A 26,952-nucleotide genomic window follows, 5' to 3' on the forward strand; every position below is an offset into this window, starting at 1 on the left:
ATCAGTGCCTTCACCCTGGTGAATGGGTTCTAAATAATGAGAATAATACGCGTAGTGGGAACATTAAATATCCATTGTTGAAGACAGTGCCAAAAGAAAGAAATGCTGAAAACACTGTAAAACACATGATGAAAGCAACGTCAAGTAAAAAACCTTTTCTGGGAGTAAAAAACTATCTAATTTAATAAATGAAATGTTTTTTAATATCATTTTCGGTTGTGTACCTTAGAGCATGCATTGTGCCAACGAAATAGCAAAACAGTTTGTAACGATGTTGTTTGGTAATAAAAAAAGCTGGATTACTTCCTAAAAAAAATTACTTTAAATTGATGTGGTTTTGAAGAATATCCAAGCACCTCATCAGATTGTAAGACTAACTCGCTTACTGTCTGAAAAATAATTTTGAAAAGCAAGGGAATGGGAGCATTGGATTCTATTTTATAGACTACCAATTCTTCAAAAAATGTTACCGTCAGAATTGTTAGTACATTGGGCTTTATTTGTGGAAGCAATGTACATATTACTAAAGGGAAATATTCAAACTTAGGAAATTGATCTGGCTGACCGATCTCTCTAAATCTGAATCAGCGATAAGTATACCGCTTATTCAAATCAGCATATATACGTTGCGATAACAGCAAAAATTAGCTGATGATTAGTGAAATTTCACTGATTAACAGGTAAATTTCGCTGATTGGTCAGCGTATATACGCTGATTTGAATTAGCGGTATATAGTACTTGTCGCTGATTCAGATTTAGAGAGATTATTGCATGAATTCGTTGCACGTACTGAAATATTGTACTCTAAAGTATTCTTGACATATAACGTGCATTCACTCCTACATTTGGCCAGAAGTATCTATGATTGGGGACTTCTCTGGAGTCACAATGCATTTGCTTTCGAATCCGGGAATGGAGATTTACTGAAAGTTCATCTTGTTGCAAAGGATGTTCATAATCAAATAGGTCGTCGCGTTAGTTTGAAGTATAGCATGTTACTTTTAAATGAACAAGTGGAGCCTTGTTTAAGAGTGAAAAGATTTCCTATAGATACTGGTACGATCATGGTTCAAAAAACTTTAAAATTTTCCGAAGATAGATACTTTGGTTCAAAATCAAACGTGAGTCAGTTCTGGGTAGAAAAATTGCAACTCTCATCTGAAAAAGTACTTGCCTATAAGAAATTATTTAAAAATAGATGCTTATACATGTCTTCAATAAAGAATAACAAAAGTTCCGAAAATACCTTTGCACAGCCACTTATAAACACGTAGAAAATATTTTTTTCACAAATCGAAAAAATTCGTATCGCCTAATTTCATTTAAAACCTCACATATTTCAACCCTGAGAGATTTCAAGCATATAAGCTGCATGATTTGAAATGGATTCGATCATTTTAACTTATAGGTCGCATTTTCAAATATTGTGAACTATACTCGTTTTGTTTTTCTCTTCACGCTCAATCGTCCGAGAACAGAGGTGAAAAATATCTGTAAACTTAAAAGTTCATATTTTGAAGTTTTCAAATAATTTTAGTATTAAAATTTTTCCTTAATTTCAAGCAAAAAAGTTAATACAAAAAATTTATAGAAATTAATATATGAAGTCTATTAATATGTGCTTTGTTAAATTATTAGAATTTACATGTGATCGAGTTCAGTCATTACTTGAAAATTTATCATTTTTGTATACACAAGTTCGATCCTTTTGTCGAATTAAAGGAGAAAAATGACAAAGATAATTCAATAAATTACGAAAATACCACGAAAATTTACATTTAAAATAAATTCAAAAACTTTCAATTATATGTATTAGTTATTCACGTAATTAGTGACATTTCTTGAAAACGTCGAAATTAGACGTTTTTTCATGTTACCTATGTTGAGATCAAATTGTCATATTGCTTTAAAAATAAGGATATTACTTTGATGCCGAATTAGGTACGTTTTCTTGCTCTTACGGGCCTATGACACTTAACTAATTTCTAATTTAACGAAATTTTCTAGGACCATACTAATACCACACAAAATGAGATACCAAGCTGAAAGTTGAAAGAAAAGCGACTAAGGAATGTTTATGTACTAATGCATTTTTACAATACAAATAAATTCCGACAAATTTTTGTTGTAATTAAAAAATTTATTAATGCATACACTTTTATTAGTCCCTTTTTAACTTTCTCAAACTTGCAGTATAAATCAGGTGTCATATTCCCTTACGAGAGTATTTAAGTAATGTATGCGACAATTACTGCAGTCTTGTTTCTCTTGAATAAAAAAAGATTGCAAACATAAATTTACGTACCTGAAGTTACTCAATAAACGTGATTCTCTGATACATATCTGTTATAAATAATATTACTTGCTACTTATTAATTTCAGCTATCGATATCTTGGCCATTTTATGTTTTGCTCACCGTGAAATTCAATCTCGTCCTAGAAATGGACGTATAGTCATACGGGTTCTATAATTGTCTTTAGATTTGCATTAAATTAAATATTAACATTAACTAAATTTTGTTAATAAAATAAAGTCTGGAAATCATAAACGACATCATATACGTCATCGTAAACGACATCGTCTACGTCATATGTATACCAACCTAAACTACGACTTCATATACGACGTCGTATTTTATAATAAGGATCGAAACAAGATTGAAAATGTTCATTTTTCATACCTTAATTTCAGCTGGTGCCATAATTTTAAGTTAAACAAAGTTAGAGGCTTCTGAATCCATATTGTACAATTTTGAATGCTTTATTCAGAAAAAGTTTCTAGAAGGCTTGTAATTTTAACATACATTACTGAACGTTTGAACTCTAAATCCTTATTTTAAATATTTTAATAATATATTTAAAACGCTCAGTATTCAGAAAACTTCTACTTTGATTGGTTTAATTCACAATGTAGTTTTAATTACTTTAAATAAAAAAAATTTAGCTTTAAAAACTCCAACTTGGAGTTTTATCGAAATGATTTCAAATTTTTTCGTCGATTTTAGTGACTACCTTGCGAATAATAGAAAAAGTGGGTTTTACTTCAATGATTAGCAGTAGCCCATCATTTTGAGTACTCATATTTCAATAAACTAAAAATTTAGAAAGTTGAATTATTGAAAACTTTTTTTTATCATAAAATTAATTTAGGTGTTAAAAATGGCGGAGAATAAAAAATCGAGACCTCTTTCTGACAAAAAAATCTTTTATCGCTAATAGTATTTTTAATTATTTAAATTCATTCAATTAATAACAGCCCGGAATGTTTTTAAATAATAAAATAATACTTCAATCGATTTTCTGAAGTTTTACGTCTCTATAATATTTGTTTACTTTTTTTTAAACTCAAACGATTTTAAAACTTATAACCATTTATAAAATGTTCACTACAATAAATAATCCAAGTACGCATATTACAAAAAAAAGACAATTTTTCACATGTTTTGTCGTAGCACCGCTTTCATCTGGTGACAATTATTTACAACATATTTATTCACTTTATTTCATAATATATACTGTTTCAAATTTATATTATTACAAAAAATTCAATAACTGTCTTTAAATAATGTCCCCCAGGCAAAGGTGCTACCGTCACGTGGCAAATTCCAAGTACCTGATTGGAAATGCAAAATGCTTAATCGTTGTCAGTCGTGTTGGCACAATTAAGAATTACGATTCGGAACGACAGAGATATTAGTTCCATCGCTTCTTATCTATCTCAACTGATCATTTTGAGAAGGGAATGCCGAAATACTACTGAAACCATTTGTCGCAAAGGGAAATAAAGGAGCGGTCTAAGGCAGAAATGAAAGAAATATAAATTCATAGTTATTTCATATATGGACGATCACAATCGGTTTAAGACTTGTGTTTATTTTGAGGAAGTCCTGCTAGCATTGGCTTATTTCCATTCCATGAGGAAGCCTGTGACCCAGATTTTGACTTAAATTCAACTGTCTGGTGGCCATACTTCCTCCACATTGGCTGCTCCAATCTGCAGTCGGAATTGGTGTTCGATAAAATTTACAGGAAGTCTTGTTGAAAATGGGTAACAGTTCGTTGGCTTCATTTGATAGTGCCTGAAAGTATTGAAAAGTATATTCATTTACATAGGTCTTCACATGTTTAACTTTGAACATCTACCCCAGTAAAAAGAAACTAATTACGGCAAATTGAGAAAAATGCGCTAGGAGCCCCCGTGAATCTCGCTTTGCGACAATCACGAGTTGGAGCAGGTCCTTAGGAGAAGAAACGGAACGAGCCGGAAAGAAAGTGTCGTTCCGATTCTTTCGAGTTTCTATGTGAATCGGGCCACCTAAAAATCTCGTAAACGGGTATTTTTTCACTAAATTTGGCAGAGATTATCTTTAACATTTGTACTTTCACCTCGAATTTGTTCATTATGACTTTTCTTGTTGGTTAAAAAAAAAAATAATGAGAAACCCTAGATTATTATTCAATTTGATATTGTTGGTGTTGCTGGCAATAAAAAACTACTAAAATGTTAATTTTTAAAGCGGCGGATTATAAACGGCGACCGACAAGTAAATTTTTTAATCTGTATTAAATGTTCATTTTAATATCGCAATATCGTTTTAATGTTCGTTTTAAAAACATATTTTCAATAACCCTTATCATTATTATTTAAAAAATATCAATAGCGAGTCCAATATGGCTTATAAACAAATGTTGTATAATAACAAGAACAACGCCAACTCAGTCTTTTAAACTCTTCTGTGACCATAAGATTTTTTATCCACGAAATATATAAACTAAAAATCTAACGACTAAATTGGTACAACCACAATAAAATGTTCCAATTGCAATCTGAAAAAATACTTTTTCCCCTTTTTTTCTCCAAAAAAAAGATGAAAATTCGTTTTCCCTTTGGACGAAAATAAAAATCAGAAGGCAGCCGACCAAATCTCCTTCCTTTTCTTTATTACGGTCTCATCAGAGAAGGTATTAGATTTGTGTAAAATTTGACCTTCCCCCCATGCCTGTCTGTTGGTGAGCACGATAACTTGTGAAAAAATTATTGTATTAGATTGACCTATGGTACACTCTTTTAGTGTCCTAAACTATAGATCAAGTTCGTTAGCCAGCCATGTTTGATAAAAATTCAAAAAGTGAGTACATTTTGAATATTTTTGAAATCACTTTTTTCAAGATTTAAAAATTTTCTGTACGCGATCCATCGCGATCCATCGCGATGAAGCGAGTGTCTCTCTGATTCGCGGGCCTTTTTCACTGAGCGCTACTCTCATTGGTCGGGCGCTTTGTCGTTTGGGCTTTTTGTCACGGATCAGAAAATAAAACCAAGAATCTATCGACCAAATTTGATCAACCACAATAAAATGTTCCCATTGCAATTTGAAAAAAACTTTTTCTCTTTTTTTCCTCAAAAAGAAAAAAAACTTGTTTTTCCTTAGGATAAACATAAAAAAGAGGAAGAAAAATGAGAAGGCAATCAGCCAAATCCCCTTCCTTCTCTTTTTTTCTTCCTTTCGTCTTCTTCATTTTTATTATTATTAAAGTAGAATAAATAAACATTTGTAAAAAAAAAATATTCACCGACGTTACGGCATTCATACATCACCCTTATCAAGGCAAAATAATTAAAATTAAAATAAATTTAGGTCACTTGGATTGGAGATCGTTTCTATGTCAGGTTTGTTTATAACTGGTTTGCCTTTTGAACTTTTAGTTGATTTTTGGATATTGATTCTTAGGTGTTGGGGTCAGATAATCGTGGTTGCGGTGCTATTCGTGCCGACTAGACATTTTATTTTTATTTTATTTATTTTGCCTTAATAAGGGAGCTGTATAAGAGCCGTAACGTCGGTAAATATTTTTTACATATGTTTATTTAGCGTCATCTAATGATAATAAAAATAAGGAAGAAAAAAGAGAAGAAAGAGGATTTGTTTGATTGCCTTCTGATTTTTCTTACTCTTTTTTATTTTTGCCCTAACGAAAAACAGATTGTTTTCTTTTTTTTTGGGGGAAAAAAGGGAAAAAGTTTTTTTTAATATTGCAACGGGAACACTTTATTGTCGTTAAACAGATTTGGACGATAGATTCTTGGTTTTATTTTCGGATTCGTGATAAAAAGTCTAGATGACAAAGCGCTCGCCTAATGAGAGTCGCGCACCGTGAAAAAGGCCGCGCGAATCAGAGATCAACTTGCTTCATCGCGATGGATGTATGTATGAGCACGCCCCTACTCGCTCTCTGATTCGCGGGCCTTTTTCACGGAGCGCGACTCTCATTGGGCGGGGGAATTGTCGTTTGGGCTTTTTGTCACGGATCCTTATTTTCAGGAATTCTTCACTTTAACTTGATTATTGGACGATAAAAAGGTTTTTAAATTTGATCTTATTCTGATTTAAATTTCTAAAATGTTGACTTAGCTGACTTCGATTGGAGAACATTTCTATTTCAGGTTTGTTTATAACAGATTTGCCTGTTGAACTTTCACTTGATTCTCGGATGTTGATTCTTAGGTGTCCGGGAGAGCGCATCGTGGTTGCGGTGCTGTTTCTGCCGGCGAAAATTGTTCTTTTTCTTTTATTTATTTTAACTTGATAAAGGTGCTGTATGAGTGCCGTAACGTCGGTGAATATTTTTTACAATTTTTTTATTGTGATTGGATAATAATAAAAATAAAGAATACGAAAGAAGGAAAAAGAGAAGGAGCTGGATTTGGCTGGTTGCCTTCTCATCGTTCTTTCTTTTTTTTATTTTATTCCAAATAGAAAACAAATTTTTTTCTTTTCTTTTTTGGAGAAAAGTTTTTTTTCCGGTTGTAATATGAACATTTTATTGAGGTTGTCCAAATGTGGTTGTTAGATTCTTGGTTTTATTTTCAGGAATTCTTCATATTAACTTAATGATTGGGCGTTAAAAAAGATTATAAATTTGATTTTAATTTTCTTAAATGTCTAAAATGCTAATTTAGCTGACTTGGATTGGAGGTAGTTTCTATGTCAGGTTTGTTTATAACTGGTTTGCCATTTAAAATTTTACTTGTTTCTCGGGTGTTAATTCTAAGGTGTTAGGGAGAGATTACGGTGGTTGCGATGCTGGTCCTGTTGGCAAAAAATGTTATTTTTCTCTTATTTATTTTACCTTGATAAGGGTGCTGTATGAGTGCCGAAACGTTAGTGAATATTATTTACAAATGTATTTTTTATTCTTATTTGATAATAATAAAAATAAAGCAGACGAACGAAAGACAAAAAGAGAAGGAAGGGGATTTGGTTGGTTTGCCTCCTCATTTTTCTTTCCTCTTTTTTATTTTTGTCCAAAGGGAAAACGAATTTTTTCTTTTCTTCTTTTGGAGAAAAAAGGGGAAAAGTTTTTTTTCAGATTACAATGGGAACATATTATTGTGGTGTTCTAAATTTGGTCGTTAGATTCTTGGTTTTATTTTCAGGAGTTCTTTACAGTAACTTGATTATTTGACGCTAGAAAGGAATTTTAATTTGATTTTAATCTGATTTAAAGTTCTAGAACTTTGAAATAATCGACATTGCTCCGGCTTTCTGGCACATCGGATTTTGTTGTATCTCTCTTCATCATCTTGAAACTATCCCCTGCCCTCCATACTCGAGTCACCGTCTCCTACGCTTTTAAACCTCCATTCTAGTTATATAAATCTACAGTACATATGTCTGCCTAATTTTTTTCTTAATACATCTCTCGTATAAAGCCACAACCAACTAGCATTTGAATTCGATATCCTTCTCGTCAAAAACTAGAATTAGCCGTACATTAACAAGTCTAAGCAATAATCGAAAGGGGTCATCCGCAGTCCTTGAATCTCCTTCTTCGGAAACCAACAGTTGGTTGCTGAACATCGGTTTCATGAAGAAGTAGCATTGTCACTCCTAGCAAAATCAGATAGCTATTCCTCGCCGCGCCTTTTCCTATCTTATAAAACAGACCCACCCTTCCTTCCGCACCCACCCATCTCTTTCATCACGCTTGTTCACCATTACTGTTCTCGCTACGTCTTTCTATCTTAGGAGATAAAGAGGTCAGTCCCTCCTTTCACCTCCACCAATATCTTACTCTCGCTCCCACATCAGATATCCTCTGCATCAGTCTTCCTCACGCTATCACTATCTCCTTTGTGAGATAAAAATCTCAGTCATGGATGATCTTTATGCCGGGAAGTATCTCATGAGGACTTCCGGATATCCCAGAATAGAGGTGAGGAGTGACCTTCACATGACCGATATCCGGTAATTGGTCGATCACCCCTTACGAAAATATATACCAGGAAAAAAAATGACAAGCGTGTAATCTTTTTTTTGTGATTGTTTCCTTGTAGTTTTTTCGGCACTACAGGAAAACGATAGGATAAACAATAGGAAAAACCAAGGCAAGACGACAGCCAAAATGACGTACCCTAATTGGTCATAATTTATAATAATATTGAGCACACGCCATACATGTTGTACATGTAATGTGGCCAATAGTTTACAAGTAAATTGAGCCTTGTCAAAATATATTTAGAATAAAAGAAGAAAAACAAATATCTTTTTTTTAATTATCACGTTTGTAGTAAAGGTGAAAATGCAGCGTAAATTTGAAACTCATTTTCAATCCAAGTGTCCAATTCAAATTCATCCCAATTCAGTAGACCTCGAAACTACACTAATTTAAATGTGGGTACGAACTGAAATTGTTGTTGGTATACGGATTCAAATAGATTGCAAATTGACTTCTAATCGGTATGATTTGTATTCCTTGAATACCTTCGATTGCTTTAAATGCGTGCAACCCATTACCGCGGGGATCAAATTGTCTGAGGCCAAAGATAGAGGTTTTTCTTCTTTTAGGTTAGGTTTTGCTTTTATCAATACAAAAATTAGATATATAAAATTTTAAGTTACAAGATATCAAACGTTTCTATTTTTTCTTATTAAATGTGTTAGAATTTACCATTTCTGAAATAAAACTTTCAAATTAAATCTTTTTCGCACTTTATTTTGTTATAAATGAACAATTTTAAGACCCTCTTCGCACACGCAGAGGATACTAACCTATTTAATGTTCTTGTGTCGAACGCAAGATCCATACAAATATCCATCGAATTTGCATATTCGGCGAAAGCGTTAAAACCACAGAACTGACATTACTTTATGGTCGTTAGACCAGTAATCCCAGATCTGAAACGAGATGTGGTCCAACACTATCACAGGTCTATGTCCGTGTGAATATTTTAGGAGACGATATACATGACTGGGTTACGCGCGCCACCCATTTCTCTGCTTCTGAATGTGAAAAATCTAAGGTGCACGACTGCCGGTCGGAAAACTTCGGCAATTCTATTTATATCTCAATCCGCTTTGAAATAAAAACAAGAAATTGTTATTTGAATGTTTCCAAGTTTCGATGCTTCGATTTTGAGGTTATGTTTTTCCAGGTGTAGAATATTATATTGATACTATTATATATATTATTAATGTTAATGTTATAATTATATTATATCACATTATAAAAGTCTTCTTTTTCTATTTTAATCTGTATTTGAAAGAAAGTCAAGAAATCGACGATTTTCATGATTTGAATACTTCGCGCGCATCTTTATATACGCATATGTTAAGGTTACGTTATTTTAAGTATAAAATATGAATGATATAAATATTGATACTTTTATATACATAAATATATGGGTACTTCCTTACTATTAGGAAACTGGCCTGTACAAAACTGTCCGAGAATTTTTTCAATAACGAAAAAAGCTGGTCTAAGGTGGAGATAATAGTTTCTTTGAACGTAAACTGCAAACAGCCACATAAATTTTGCAGTAGTTTAGGATTTATTAACGATTTTTTTGAAAAGTCGCGACAGGGGACTGACGCATGTACCAGGGGACTGTCTTTATGAGGTGAAAACTATATGTTATAACTGATTAACAATTTTCATTGTTTTTTATGTTAGAAAAATGTCTTGTGATAAGAAACATTTGAAAATGAGCGTACCCACTTTGTGGATACAGCAGTTCGAACCACGTACATTTTAGACACATAATAATAAAAACTATTTAGAATAATTATAAGTCTACATAATATCAGTCACATTTTTTGAAAACGAACATTAATTGCTTCAGAAACCTTACCTTAAATTATTTCGCAAACATATTTATGGGAAACCTTAATATATAAAATAATATATCCTCTTTCATGAACAAGTTGGGACTTGGTAACTTCTCTACAATTTCTTCCTTAGCTACGTCGGAGACATCCTTAAGATTGAAACTAACCATTTGTTTACAAGTTACATAACTATTCCTCCCCTCAGGGCTGTAAGACCTTGTAGTTGTTGGGGAGGCTTAAGCGTGTGGGACATGAGGGTCAAACGGACCTCGGTCCGAATGTGTATGGATATGGATGAAAGGATCCCTATAAACGGGCTCTCCTGGGTGTTTTGAGAAGGACCCCTATAAATGGGCTCTCCTGGTATGCATGATTGTAGTACGATAGAAGGGTGAAAGAGCCCAGGACCGATCTCCAATTTCTGTAATCGGCACGAGAATGACCTGCAGCCCGCACAGCGACCAAAAAACAGCCTTCCATTGGTATGGTGGCCTGCGACCGGGTATTCATTGAGTTTCTCGCTCAATGTGACCACCCTCCTAAGACATGGGTGTACAGTGATCGTGCCCATGACACTTTGGTCTAGCGTAACCCTTTCATACCAATGCGTCTCTCCGGAAAGCCTTACTCAGGCGGCGGCAGTGCTCCCAGCTCTTTCGGGAGCTGAAGATGTGACGGCCACTCTGAGTGAGGCTATGGAAACGGGAGTGGCCAATCAGTCCCGCAATAAGAAGAAACGCATCAGCGGTTCCCTGAAAAAGAGTCTGAGGAGGCAAGCGCAGCAGGCTAGTGGAACAGCTGCAGTACCTGGCACGTCGGCGACCACAACGCCGATAACCAGCGCTGAGGCTCAAAAGCGAGGAAGGGGCTCAGAGGGCACCCCACGGGAGGGGGGGGGGGCAAGTCTTTGAAGAGGTACAAGGTGGTCCAGCAGCCGAAGAACAGGGAGTCTTCGGGGGTTGGGCTGACGGCCGCTCAGAGGACTGATCCCTCACTGTGGTGGTGGCGAATACAAGATGCCCGGACTCGCTGCTCACCACAGAGCAATTACAACTCCTCAGGGAGGCTATCTGAAGGGCGCTTGCAATAGTGTCGCCAGATCAATGGCCAAATTTAAGACCCATTTCTGCAGGGGTCTTTGTATTTGTGAGAGCTGACCCAGTGGCTAAAGCTTGGCTACACAAGTTTCTGGCTCTTAAGGTGGGTGGGGTTGAGTTTCTCCAGCAGATGGTTAAGACTACGACGTCGTTCCTAGGTAAACAGATGGACCAGCATGTGGTTCTCCGTCGGCTAGAGGGATTCAACCCGTCACTTAAGACAGCGTTCTGGCGGATCGTCAGGCAGGATAGGCCTCAGGAAGAGGACACAGCTGTAGAGGTTAAACATATCCTAGTTGTGCAAATTCCTGAGTCACAGACAAAGGCCTTTGCGGCCCTCAACAACAGGTCCTTTTAACTTTATGGACAGGTCAACTTTAAAGTGGCCAGCCAGGGGCAGGAGCAGCCTTTCGGTGGGCAGAAAGGTCGGAATCAGAGCTAAATGACTGCTCCCGGCCTAAGCATTGCCCAGCTTTTCTTGCATCATAGCAAAGGCGTCTCTGAAGTTTTTCAGAGGAGCATGTCCAGGTAAATTAGAGACGTGGATACCCTGGAGTTGGCGGCCGAGATGTTCACGGAAGCCATTAAATCCACTTATAAAAGTAATTGTTGAAGAGGTTCAGACGTGCCAGTTCTGGAAAAATGAAGAAACTATGGACTTCATTCACATCAAAGAGGGATGAGTATAGGAGTTCAATACGTAAGGCAAAGCATAAAAGGTGGACCAACTTTTGCACTGACATCAGAAAGGAGCAGAGGCGGCCAGACTGGACAAGCTGCTTTCTTGAAATCCGGATGCTATTCTTGAGACTCTAAAATTGCCTGGTAGGAGATACTCAGAGTCTAACGGGGATACCTTGGCTCACCTGATCAAGGCACATTTTCCGGGCTTCACAAAGTTAGGAGATGGGGGGATGGCACCTTCGAGGCAATCAAAGCCACCTGTGGCCCAACTGAGCCCGAAACGGCGGGTAGCCGACCAGATTGTGACCCCAGTCAGGGTCAGGTGGGCCCTGAAGTCCTTCAGTCCTTACCAGTCTCCCGGCCCGGGTGGTATATATCCAGTCCTCTCGACTGAGACGGCCCTAAACACTGCAGTTAACCTAATTGAAGGACAACTGGAGCAGAAAGGTCTAGCGATTGGAAACTTTATGGACATCGAAGGAGCCTTAACTACAACTCTGATGAGGTGGTCAGGGCGGCCATGCTGGCACACGGGGTGCCTATTGCCGTCGTGAAATGGACCTGACACATGTTGGGCAACAGGAATCTAACCAGGACTAAGGGTTACACCACTTTATGTGGTACTCTTGACTCGGGATGTCTGCAGGGGGGTGTTTTATCACCCTTCCTGTGGTGCCTGGTAGTGGATGAATTCCTTTATCTACTCACGAGTCACGGCCTTCACGTTATAGGCTATGCGGACGATATACTAGTTATCGTTTGCGGTCAGCATCTGAACGCGCTCTTCGGAGTAATGCAGCAAGCACTAAGAATAGTAGATTCATGGTGTAAGGGGACTGGACTATCAGTCAATTCGAGTAAGACGGATGCGGTAGTGTTCACCAGAAGGTACAACTGGGGAACCACGAGTACATTGAAATTGGCAAGCCATAGGGAAAAGCTGGGGTTTGAAACCGGAGACACTTATGTGGACCTACACAGTGATCCTGCGACTCAGACTAACCTATGCGGCAGTCGTCTGGTGGTCCAGGGTCGAACTTTCTACTGTTAAGTCTCGACTGGAAAGAATCAGTGGACTGATTCTGTGAGGTATCACTGGTACCTCGAAGTGGACACCCACGATGGCCCAGGGGGCGCTAATAGTTTTGGAGCTCCTCCATGTCACCATAAATGCCGTGGCTGCGAAGGCGGCCTAAAGATTAAATATGGTAAACGCTAGCAGTATCTCGACAGTTATGCGGATACCAATCGACATTACGAGGCCGACACTGAGCATGCCCAGGGACAAAATGCCAACATGTCGCTACCTCTTCGACAACAAATATCGAGTTTGCCTATCCACGAAAGAGGAATGGGCTAACGGTAAGGAAGACCTGCCCAGTGATGGAGACAACTGGTTTGCAGATGGCTCCAGGAACAAGGATAACACTGGAGCAAGTGTATACTGTAGAAGGAACGGAATGGGCTTCACAATTGCGATTGAGTCCTACGCTAGTATGGGAGTGCTTTGAGGCACTGAATAAGCTAGCGACAGAAAATCGAGTCACTCTGCTCTGGATTCCTGGACACAGTGGCATCAGGGTCAATGAGATATCGGACAGGCTAGCAAAGCTAGCAGCAAAGGGAGCTTTTACTGGACCTAAGCCAGTTGTAGGCATTTCCAGTAGGTTGGTCACTGAAGATATTAACAGTTGGCTGATCCAGGAATATCAGAATGAGTGGGATACGATCTCTGGCTGCAGACAGGCTGAAACACTCTTGGGATCAAAGCTCAACCCTCATCGAGCGAACGAAACACTTGAGCCCGGGAGGAATGAAGTCAAAGTCCTAAAACAAATGTTTATAGGACATTGAAACCTCCGGTACGACAGACATAAGATAGGGCTTGAATAAAGTCCCCTCTGACGTCTGTGCAGAAAGGATAATAAGACTTCCACTCATATCCTCTGCCTCTGCTCTGCGATTGCGGGGAAACGTGTAACACTCACAGGCAGCTTCTGCATCAGTGAGTCTGAAATATCAGCCAACAGCGTGGCCGCGGTCCTCTCTCTATGGCGCCACGCTTAAGACTTATAAGGGGACGTAACGGGATCACCCAAGCGTCAGGGGCTGTGAAGGTCTCAACCCAGATAATTATAATAGCAATAATAATAATATTATCATTTTATAATAATATTATTATTATATAGGAGGAACACCTACAGAAGGTGTACCTCCCTATCGAAGGTGATCCGCGTTGATGTCGCGGTAGGGCTTGAGCTCTCCTCTCATTACTTTGACGGCAATGTTGGAGGTAGCATTGCTGCTGACAGGGTTTCCCATGCCAAATAGTCTGATAACGAAGAGGAGAGAGACTAAGTAGAACACCAAAACGCATCAATGAAAAATGGAGAATATATTAAAGATTTTGAAACGCTTGTCGCTTCCCGAGGATCGTCGGGGCGCCCCTGGAGCCACCTCTGGGTAAGCAGTAGAACATCAACTGTGCCTGCTGAGGATGCTTTGGCTAGCACCAGCTATTTGCAGCCAACCACCTCGACAGAAATACCGTGGGAGAGCATCAATTGGGATACCACAATGAAAGAGGAATTGGTGCGTCTCTATTACGAAAGTGCGAAGTTTGAAACAAACAAGAAAAAAGGATACAATTTAGGAACAAATGTTGCTGCAAAGTATCCTAATATACAAAAGGTGGCACTAAGAGATCTTATCGCTAAGGTGCAAGACATCAGGACTAATCTTCATGTTACAGAAGACCGAGCAATGGAGATTAAACAACAGGTTGATTTGGCGTGGAAAAACGACGGCAATGAACATCAGTTAGAGAAAACCACGACAAACGGTCAAGCAGGAGCACTTGATGTTCTTCCTCAACCTATTGATGATCCAACACCACCACATCCTCCAGAGGTGGATGACCTTATACAACCAGAGGCAGAAGCAGAGGTTCAGCAGCAAAAAAAGCGACGAAAATGGACATACCATATGAACAGAGATGTTATGCGCCTTTATTTTTTGGCAGAGAAATGTGGGGAAAGTGTGAGGAGAGAACATCATAGACTCTTCTTACTTAAATACCCAGAGCTAGCCACAAAAATAAATGAGCAGAATCTGGCAGATCAAAAACGCTCAATATCTGTAAACAGACTGCTTCCGGCTGTTGAAATAGGTGCTATCAAAATGGAAGTGGAACGGCAGCTTCCTATTGATGAGTTCGCCTTGGAAGATGTGGATAACGAAGACTTGATTAATGCTGAAGGCATAGGTGCTAGGGATAATGAACATCATGCACCGGATCCATTAGAACCACATCCGGATATTACTAACGATGATGTAGATAGGGAAATCTCAGAAGAACTACATCACCTGGAAAGGAATTTTTGCCATACTTTACTAGAGTTCAGATATGTGGAACCAACACTGAGGCATTCTCTGCCCAAAATGAACATCACAAATCATCTGCGTGCACTAATAGCACATCTCGACAGTAAGGTTTTACCTACGTATTTGAACGTAGCACAAAATGCGTTAGAGGTGCAAACGCTTGTATACTGTGCAGCTGTAGCAACCGTTAGAACGTTGGGCCGAAAAACTAGGCCTGCAAATGCAGTTTTTGTTCCAGCAAGGGATTGAGATGCACCATGGAAGATCAGGTTAGATATGGATGTCAGCAAAGTAAGGTGCAAATTGGATCGATTAACTCAATATAAAAAAGGAAAGAGAACCAGAAAGCTGATGAACCATGTTACTAAAATCATCCACCCTCGGCACATCGAGATAGTAACACCAGCAATATTGGATGAAATTTTAGACTCTCAACGACAGAAACTTGATGTTCTTACTGCCAGACTGCATCGGTACAAGAAAAGTAATGTACGAAGGCAACAAAACCAAAACTTTCAGACAGATGAAAGAAGGTTCTATCGTGAACTGAGAGTAAAGCCAAATAACCACCAAGGCACCGAAGTCCCTCAATTGGAAGATATGACTATCTACTGGTCGGGCGTTTGGGGAAAAATGAACAGATGCAATTTGGACACTGAGTGGTTCAAACTGGATGAAGCAAGGGCTAGCAATAGCCCAGAAATGCATCTGACAAACATCACAGCTTTGGATGTTTCAGATGTCTCGAAGAGGGCAAGTAATTGGAAAGCTCCAGGTCCGGACAATGGTGCACAACTTCTGGTATAAGTACCTGACGAGTGTGCATCTTGCGCTGGCAAGGTGTTTTCAGAAGATCATTCAGCACCCAGATTTGATGCCAGGTTTTATGCTCCAAGGTACTACGTATATGATAAAAAAAACCAGACGCTCAAAAAACATCTGACTTTCGAACGATAGCCTGTCTTCCAACAATTTATAAATGTCTTACAGCTGTCATTGCAGATAAGGTATATTCTCATTGTGACAAGAATGACATTCTTACAGAAGAACGAAAAAGGATGTTGTAAAAACTCACGAGACTCTAAAGATCTAGTCACTATAGACGCTGTTGCCATGACTCAAGCTCGTAAGCATCAAAGGAACTTACACATGGCATACATTGACTACAAGTAAGCGTTTCCTTCCGTTCCGCATGACTATTTGCTTGAAGTCTTAAAACTTTACAAAATCTGTCCACGCATTATTGACGTTCTAAGCCATGCGATGAGGCTCTAGGGTACAAGAATCAAGTATTTTGATTGATGTCATAAAGCAGTTTTCCAATGATATCCACATGGAGTACGGACTAGATAAATGCAGAACAGTGCATTTAATCAGAGGGTAATTAGGGACCGCAGAGTTAGAGAACGAGATCGAAAATGACATCGAGGCAATGGCTGCAGGCGAATCATATAAATATCTGGATATTCTTGAATCTAAGAGTATTCAACATACGATAGTTAAGACAAGCCTAATGACTGCCTTTACTACGAGACTCAGATTAATTATGAAGAGTTTTCTCAACTTGGCAAACAAAATCAGGGCGATCAACACATATGCCATCCCTGTCCTCACGTACTCCTTCGGGCTCATAAAATGGTCTAACACCGACTTTGAAAAGTTAAACAGAATTGTTCGCGTAGAAATGACGAAGGACCGAATGCACCACAGAAATTCAGCGATTGAAATACAATGGAGACAGAAAGCCATCCATGGGAAGCACCCCAACACGTTAGATCAAAGTGAAGTGGATAGTGAGGCACCTAATATTTGGCTAGAAAAGGTTGTTCTGTATCCAGAGATGGAAGGATTCGTCATTGCAATACAGGACAAGGTTGTCAGCACCAGGAATTATCGCAAACACGTGTTATATCAAGACGTGGTTGACCGGTGCCGATTATATAGAGATACCAATGAATCCATCGAGCACATTATTGATGGCTGTCGCGTAATGGCTCAGAGAGAATATACGCACAGACATAATGATGTAGCGGGCATTATACATCAACAACTTGCCCTAAACCTAGAACTCTTAAAAGAATGGGTGCCCTTCTATAGATACATTCCAATACCCGTTTTAGAAAGCGAAGATTACCTCTCATATTTAGATGTTGCTATCCAAACGGATCATTACATCCGGGCCAATCGACCTGACATCGTAATGCGAGAGAAAAAAAGGTGGAAGAGTCTACATCATCTACATTGCTTGTCCGCTTAACCGAAATTTGCAGTCAACCTATACAACCAAGATCCACAAGTATTGCGAGTTAAGGCATGAAGTAAAGACCATATGGAGGAATGTGAATCATGCATCCATTCATCCCATTGTGATTTCGGCTACAGGCAATGTGCACGCAAGATGCACTGAACATCTTGAACATTTAGGAGTCAGTAGCGTATTATAGCAGCTCAGTAGGCGATTTTATTAAACACCCGTCGCATTGTAAGAAACTTTCTTGATCATCAGGAAGCGAGCCACTAAAAACCCGTGGAGTGGCAGATGGTAGCTCTAAGAAAGCATCCAGAGGTGACTGTTGTCACCTCCAAAGCTCGTGGCCGCTCGTAATTGTATACCTACAACATCATCGGAGGAGGTTTCAACCATCGTATTAAATTATTTGAATTAACTTAAAACATTCTATTCTCATCGATCACTTGACTTAGTCCGTGGCTATGATGTATACCCGGGTTTACCCGAGTAAAAAATTGAGCCTCGGTGGCTCAGTTGGTTAGACACTCGGACTTCACCTCAGAGGTCCGGGGTTCGATCCCTGAGCCGGTACCTCTGGAAATTTTTCAATGTACCTTTACCGAGGTTCTGGTGGTTCGGAACCCACCTTAAGCTGTAGGTCCCCCCATCGTGTACTTGGCTGCAATCCAGTCCGTCAATGATGGGGTAAGAACCAGGCTTTGTCCAATATGTCTTGGAAGACTGCTGTCATCAGATCACTTGATTGCATTATAAAAATGCGTCCGTGACTGATGTAATATACCGGGACAGCCCCGTGCAAAAATGATCAAATAAAAATCCATCTCTAACCAAAAAAATGCCTTCGACATATTGGGCAGTATAAGCTTGTGACAAAGTTTGATTCTCGGTGGCTCAGTTGGTTAGACACTCGGACTTTACCTCAGAGGTCCGGGGTTCGATCCCTGAGCCGGTACCTCTAGAAATTTTTCAATGTACCTTTACCGAGGTTCTGGTGGTTCGGAACCCACCTTAAACTGTAGGTCCCCCCATCGTGTACTTGACTGCACCTCAGTCCGTCAATGATGGGGTAAAAACCAGGCTTTGTCCAATATGTCTGGGCAGACTGCTTTCATCAGATCACTTGATTGCATTTAAAAAATGCGTCCGTGACTGATGATATATACCGGGACAGCCCCGTGCAAAAATGATCAAATAAAAATCCATCTCTAACCAAAAATGCCTTCGACATACTGGGCAGTATAAGCCTGTGACAACATTTCAACACTGAAATGTTTTCTTTTTTTTAAATAATAGAGCGTCGGTGGCGCAGTTGGTTATACACTCGGACTTCACCTCTGAGGTCCGGGTTTCGATCCCTGAGCCGGTACCTCTGGAAATTTTTCAATGTACCTTTACCGAGGTTCTGGTGGTTCAGAACCCACCTTAAGCTGTAGTTCCCCCCATCGTGTACTTGACTGCAACCCAGTCCGTCAATGATGGGGTAAGACCCAGGCTTTGTCCAATTTGTCTGGGCAGTAGCTCTTAGCAGATCACTTGATTGTATTATAAACATGCGTCCGTGACTGATGATATATACCGGGACAGCCCCGTACAAAATGATCAAATAAAAAAAATCCAACTCTAACCAAAAATTCCTTCGCCATGTTTGGCAGTATAAGCCTGTGACAACATTTCAACACAGAAATGTTTTTTATACAAAACTATTCGTAGGTTCTTTTTCATTTTCACATTCAAAATCTCTGAAAAAATCTTTGAATGTGAGTTTGATGTTCTCTTGATATGTCAAGCTTCCTATTTTGAAATGTTCGCACATATCAGAATCGCAGAAACAGCTCAAACTTCTCATTGTTAGTATTGCTAAACGAACTTTTCCAGTCATTTAATGAACTTTGAGGGTGCCATTGAAAGTCTTTGCGTTAAATACTTCTCATTGTCTAAATATCTTCAAGGTCAATAGTGCTTATAATAATTCCAGGACACTTTTGCTGAACTGCTCTTACGAATTTTTCCATCAATTATTTATCGACGTAAACTAATGTAGCAACATTTTTCATATTTATAAGTTGTTTTTGGTAGCTTTGTAGTCAAGATATGAAATATGGTTTAGTTGCGACATTGGCGTATGGGTCCAGTGCTTGAAAAGTGAAGGCACGTGATATCGGGGGAAATGTTTTCAAAATGGGTAGCAAATGTGCCAAAATAGCAGTTGTGGAATGAGATGTGTTTAAGAATGCTGTGCTATATGACTAAGTCATATTTTCTAAGTAGACAATAACAGTGTGAAGACTAATTTGAACGAGATAACCTCCAAAATGAACGGGTTCAATTCCTTGAGATGTATTTGCCGGCATAATTTTGAGAAAAATCCATATGTATTAAAGCATCATCATTAGGAATGTTTTTCTTTAGAGTATTTATTACATTAAACTGGTGTAAAATGCTTCTTTCGCGGAACAAGAATGTATCTAAATCCTCTTTCAGTTTTTATATGAGTTGACGCGGCTGGACGATCAACGTCTTTTTCTGATATTTTGTTAATTGAAGTGTTATTTTAGCTTTGGGGTCTATGAACTCTTGTGTTTGAGCCATTCAATTTCGGAAATGCAAGGGTTTATTGTAAAATGTGTTGTTAACAGGAGTGTTATTGATACACTTTTGACACTGTCTGGATAAGAAGTGTTCACTGTACCGATCACAGCACATATCATACAGCAGTTTCTGATAGCTATTGATGGCTCTTCTCTTTTTCTTTGTAAGATTGTCTTCCTTGTTAATTGTTCTTTATTTGTAGGATGCATTGTTGAACATCAGGTCCCTTCGAAATTATTATTTTTTCAGTCACAAACGTCAAGTTTATCATAAACGCTAATGAAGTATTATTAATTAACTTGCAGAAATAATTATCTGTTCACCTTTATTATATAAAATACCAGAAGCTGTTAATTTAATTTTAAAAACAAAATATAAATTTACTCGCCAGGGGACTGTCTCAATAGCCGGCTAAAGCACTTGTTTCAGCGGTAACGTCGAGAAATAACCTAACAGAATGGCCGATGAAGTCTATCTCTTGTATATCTGGACAAACTTCACGTTGGAAACGTTACGTTTAACGCAAAAAGATGACTTTATGTTGCACACAGAACGAATAAAATAATTCTCAAGTTGAACCAGGGGTCTGTCTGCAAAAACTGAGGGACAGAATTAGGCTCAAGTTTTTAAATATTTAATATTAAATTTTTTAAATATGTGCCACAGAAATTTATCTTCCATTATCACAGCATTTAACAATTATAATATAAATTACATTTTTCTTTTAGTTTATTGTGAAATCTTTAGCTTTGACTGTGATTCTTAGCTTGTGACACGCCAGGGGACTAATTTTTGATGTACTTAAAAGGAGATTACACAATTTTTATTCTTAATTTTGAAGGCTTAAAAGTGGTTTATTAAGAACCATTAATAAACTTTTATTTTTAATATCAATTTACAAGAAAAAGTTTTATTTTATATGTTTAATTCGCCCGGGGCACTGATTTTCCAATTTGTAGAGAAGTACCCATATACATATATTGTTAATGATAATGTTATAATTATGTTATATTATAATAGTCTTATTTATATCTTGATCCGCATTTAAAAGAAATGAAAGAAATTGACGATTTTAATGACATTTGAATATTTCGCGCAATTTAAAAATAAAAATATATATGCAGTATCAGAATATTAATACCATGATTAATATTTTTTGTATATTATTTTGTGTTCATTACACTGTATACTTTATATTGTGTATATTATTGTACATAATAAAAATAAATTATATAATTAAGTATGTGATATTATAATTGTATATATAATAGAATAGAATTTATTGTCTTCATTGTATACTTACAAGTTTTTACAATATTCCTTTGCCCTCTTAAATTTTCAAATAAAACGAAGCTACATATTTTCTCTCTTAGAATTTTTACATGAACAAATAATAATAATATCATTACATCATTACATATTTCTGTGTCTATATTAAAGTTTCTCTTGTCCTTAGGCTATATTACTCCTCTATATCACTATTTTCTTCGATATTATAATTATATTAATATTAATATTAATTAGCTGTAAATGATTGTGCTGCACTTTTTAAGCGTTTGATGTTAGATTTATCTATTAAACCAGAACAGTTTAAATAGCCTCCGGACTTTCGAAATTATAAAATTTGTTTATGAGAATCATTTGGAATTAAACAATTACAAACTATGCCTTCCTAGACTTTGGTTATATCATACTTTTTTCAGGACTACTTGGGACTTCGAATTTTAACATTTAAAATTGCTAGCAATTTAAAAAATTGTCGATACAAAATTTTGTACTTGCTCGTACTTATAATTTATAATTGTTTTATTTCAAATGATTCTCACAAATGCATTTTTTAATTTTTAAAAGCTATTTAAATTTGTTCGGTTCAATAGATGAATTCAACTTGAAACGCTTAAAACTCCAGCACTATCATTTACAGCTAATTAATATTAATGTTAATATTAATATCTGTTGAGATAATAGTATTAAAATGATAATATATGGTGTGATAGTATTAATCACGGAATTAATATTCTGATATTGCATATAGAAGAATTAATCGGGTAAAACTTTAAAATAATTAAAATCGCAAATTTCTTGCATTTCTTTAAAATGCAGAATAGTTGATAGAATATTAATATTAATACTGTTCTATGTAAAAGTGAAATTATCTACCAATTTGAAATTGTTTCCATTGGATGGAAATTCTTTAGCTGGAATTATATGTTTTCTTTTAAAGGAAATAGGATGACATGTATGTAAACAATTTCACGGACAAATGTTTTGACAATGTTTTGCATATTTGCATTTCCAAAACTGATAAAATGATTACGTGAATGATTAAAAAATCTTACAAGTTTTTCTTTAGTGTACGATATTGTTTAAACTAAAAAGAAAAAGCAAAATATTTGTATTATAAATATGTGTTACCTATCTATACATATTTATATCAATAGTTTAAAAGAAAAACACTTCTAAGAAATATGTGGATAATTTATTTACAACACACCTTATCGTTTTCTTAAATTCAAATACACATAATTCTTTACATGTAATGAAAATTATACGTGTGTGTAACATGTCAATTGAAGTTTTATACTCTTATTGGTCAGTACTTGGTCATTACAGGTGATGCGAAATTTTTTAAATACTTTATTGTACGCTGAGTGGAAGGTACAAACAGGTACAAAAAAGTTACAAAATAGATGTAGTAATTATTCAGTTTGTAAAATATAAGGAAAAATCTTAATAAAAATATATTATGTTTTAGGAATTGGTTAGGTTTTTGAAATTTATATCATGTAACTATTATTACTATAAAATGAGAATTAAAAAATCTTAATTACACTTGTTAGGAAAAAAGAAATAAAACATTGAAATGTATTTTACTAATTTCGCGGGAACAAAAGTTTTGGCAATGTTATTAGTACATACATTTTTAAATGTATTATCAAAAAATTATCCAAGTAGAGTAAAGAAACTGCAATTGATCCATTGATAAACTAAAAACTTTGAAAACTTAAATTACTAAATTGAAAGGAAGGTTATGTAAGGAAAGAAAAACAACAATTTTGATCCGTATATATAAATAAATATATTAGCTCGGTGGAAAAAGCCTGAAAGGCATACAAAACCACCGAAAACGACTTAGAAAAAAAAGTAAGAATGAAAAAAATAAAAGAAGTGCCCCTCGCCTCTAACAAACTAAAAATAAATAAGATCATTTTACATCATATTTGCATAAAAAACAAAATCGGGGTGCTTTCTCAACGTGAGTCTCCTCGCCTCTCACAAACAGAAAATAATAAAAATCATTTTATATAATATATACACAAAAACCAAAATCGCGGTGCTTTCTGAACGTGAGTCCCCTCGTCTCTCACAAACGGAAAATAATCAAAATCATTTTATATAATATATACATAAAAAAACAAATTCGGGGTGCTTTCTGAAAGTGAGTCCCATCGCCTGTCATAAACAGAAAATAAATAAAATCATTTTATATAATATATACATAAAAAACAAAATCGGGGTGCTTTCTGAACGTGAGTCCCCTCGCCTCTCACAAACGGAAAATAATTAAAATCATTTTATATAATATATACATAAAAAACAAATTTGGGGTGCTTTCAGAACGTGAGTCCCCTCGCCTCCCAAAAACGGAAAATAATCAAATCATTTTATATAATATATACATTGTATTGTCGTTTAGTTTTAGTTTTGTTTTATACAAAAATGTACCTTTCACTCTGCCTACAATAAAATATTAGAAAATTTTCGCGTCATCTGTAATGACCAATTACTGACCAATAAGGATATAAAATTTCAATTGACACGTTGCACACACGTGTAATTTGGATCACATGTAAAAAATTATGAGCATTTGAATTTAAGAAAACGATAAGGTGTGTTGTCAAGAAATTATCCACATATTTCTTTAAAGTGTTTTTCTTTTTAGTTCAAACAATATCACACATTAAAGAAAAACTTGGAAATTTTTTGATAATTCACGTTATCATTTTGTTAGTTTTTAAAATTCAAATATACACAACATTGCCAAAAAAAAATTTCCGTGAAATCGGTTACATAAATGTCATCTTATTTCCTTTAAAAGACAACATATAATTCAAGCTAAAGAATTTTCATCCAATGGAAAAAATTTCAAATTGGCAGATAATTTCAATTTTACATTGAACAGTAATAAGATTAATATTCTATCAACCATTCCGCATTTTAAATAAATGCAAGAAATTGACGATTCTCATGATTTCAGTGTTTCCCGCTATTAATTTTTCTACATTGAAAGAAATGAATTGCTGGTACAATCATATTACGCGTTAGATCAGCCATCTATATGTATATTCCAGCCATACAGATTGCTGATCTAACCCGCCATATAAATGATTGTGCTGGAGTTTTAAGTGTTTGAAGTTGAATTTATATATTAAACTGAAAAACTTAAATAGCCTTTCAAAATTAGAAAATGTTATTTGTGAGAATCATTTGAAATAAAACAATTACAAATTATAAGTACGAACAAGTACAAAATTTTGTATTAACACTTTTTAAAATTGCTAGCAATTTTAAGTCTTAAAAATCGAAGTCCCAAGTAGTCCTGAAAAAAGTATAATATAACCAAATTCTAGGAAGCTATAGTTTGTAATTGTTTAAATCCAAATGATTCTCATAAACAAATTTTATAATTTCGAAAGTCCGGAGGCTACTTAAACTTTTGTGGTTTAATAGATAAATCCAAAACGAACGCTTAAAAACTCCAACACAATCATTTACAGATAATTAATATTAATATTAATATAATTATAATGTCGAAGAAAATAGTGATATAGAGGAGTAATGTAGCATAAGGACAAGAGGAACTGTAATGTAGACACAGAAATATGTAATGATTTAATGATCTTATTATTATCTGTTCAGGTAAAAATTCTAAGAGAGAAAACATGTAGCTTCGTTTCATTTGAAAATTTAAGAGGGCAACAGAATATTGTAAAAATGTGTAAAGTATACAATGAAGACAATAAATCCTATTCTATTCTATATATAATTATAGTACCACATACTTAATTATATAATTTATTTTCATTATGTACAATAATATACACAATATAAAGTATAGAATATAATGAACACAATATAATATACAAAAAAATATTAATGACGGTATTAATATTCTGATATTGCATATATACTTCTAGTTTTAAATTGTGCGAAATATTGAACTATCATTAAAGTCGCCCATTTCTTTAATTTATTTGAAATGCGGATCAAGATATAAATAAGACTATTCGAATATAACATAATCATAATATTATCATTAATAATATATGTATATAATTATATATACGATAGTATTAATATTTATGTAATTTAAATCATGAAAATCGCCAATTTCTTGAATTTCTTTGCACCCGCTTCCATCGAAATCGCGGTAAACCACGTCTCACGACCGTGAAATAGGTGGTTACAGTCTGTAACCGAATCAATACGACGATCCAGCAAAAGCCTCGTGCACCCTAAAAACACGGAGCGACCCAAGGACTACCGCCTTCTGCATTTTTCCCGCAAGTGTTTTGGCATAATTTTGACACGCAGAAATGCTTTTTAAGCCATTAGAGAGTGACAGCTTGGCACCTCCAAGAGCACCGATCATAAGGACGATTAGTTTAACAGAATATTCCAGGTACAATCGTTGCAACTCCTTTATAAGGTCTTGAAACCTCTCTTTCTTTTCATTCTCCTTGGTTATGATGTTTTTGTCAGATGGTGCCGAAAATTCGATAACGAACATGGTTCGCTTCTCGAAGTCAAGAAGAACCATGTCAGGCCTCGGGTGAGCAACAGAAACAATTGTGGAGAATATAAAGTTCCAGTATACGCGGCACTTCCCATTCTCGACAATTGACTCAATTTCCCTAAGAGCATTTAGAGGAGCGATATTAAGGTCAATGCCGTGAGAGTGACAGAGATGGTAATAAAGCACTCTTAGTGCTGCATTGTGCCTTTAAATGTAGGTCGTTCCCGCGTGAGTTGGACAACTAGATAGTATGTGAGCTAAATGATCGGGGTGTGCATGGCACGCCCTGCAGCAAACGTTAGCTCACAAGACATTGACTGATCCTTCACATTTCTGTGGAAGATACCGTGCATCCTCTTATCGAGGAGCTGTTCACGAAAGTTTTTTTCTTGTGCTTTCTTAATTCGGGCTTTCAGGAGTGAGTGCTCATGATAGATAAGATTTGATGCATTTTGCTCACTCCTAATACTGAAGTCAAGTCCAAGTGTTTCAGCAGGCTCCTCCGCTGCTTTGTACAGAAACGCTCCTTTGCCCACTTCTTCGGGATTCCTGACCATTATATTAAGAGGATCTCTTCCATTTGCAACTCTATGTGCTGTGCCCAGTATATCCCTGTTGTGAAGACATTCAAGACTCAATATTCCGCGACCACCTTCACGGCGGGAGATGTACAGTCGCGGAACGGAAGACTTAAGATGCATGCTGTTGTTCATGTGCATAACCTTTTTTGTCCCGATATCAAGGGATCTGAGCTCGTTCTTCGTCCATGGAACTACTCCAAATGAATACAGTACTACCGGAACGGCAAGCATGCTCGTTGCAAATACTTTGTTCCTCGCCGACAGTTCGGAAAACCAAATCTGTCGGATGAGACGTTTGTATCTGCGTCGGAGAGTATCCTTTATAGATGTCACATCCTGAATGCGGCTCTGTGGCAAGCCCAGGTATGTATAAGTCTCTCCAGCGCAAAGGTGTCGTATAGCTCTTCTATCAACGAGCTCAGGATCTTCAGGGATGCCATTAAGTTTTCCTCGCTTCAA

At 36.5% G+C, this 26,952-nt stretch overlaps 1 protein-coding gene across 4 annotated transcripts in view; it reads right to left on the minus strand.

The window, feature by feature from the left end:
- Positions 1-3,438: 3,438 nt before the first annotated feature.
- The window catches only part of LOC117174902 (pyruvate dehydrogenase (acetyl-transferring) kinase, mitochondrial), a 410,760-nt gene continuing 387,246 nt past the window's right edge, over positions 3,439-26,952 (minus strand). For 3 of the 4 annotated variants that reach the window (XM_033364340.1, XM_033364342.1, XM_033364341.1), the window contains exon 7: positions 3,439-4,080. In XM_033364340.1, coding sequence (XP_033220231.1) covers positions 3,892-4,080 — 189 coding nt within the window. In that variant the 3' untranslated portion in view covers positions 3,439-3,891. The remainder of the gene's footprint in view (positions 4,081-26,952) is intronic. The other variant, XM_033364339.1, reaches the window with a different exon arrangement.

This window comes from Belonocnema kinseyi, chromosome 6 (assembly GCF_010883055.1).
Source record: "Belonocnema kinseyi isolate 2016_QV_RU_SX_M_011 chromosome 6, B_treatae_v1, whole genome shotgun sequence".
NCBI classification, from domain to species: domain Eukaryota; kingdom Metazoa; phylum Arthropoda; class Insecta; order Hymenoptera; family Cynipidae; genus Belonocnema; species Belonocnema kinseyi.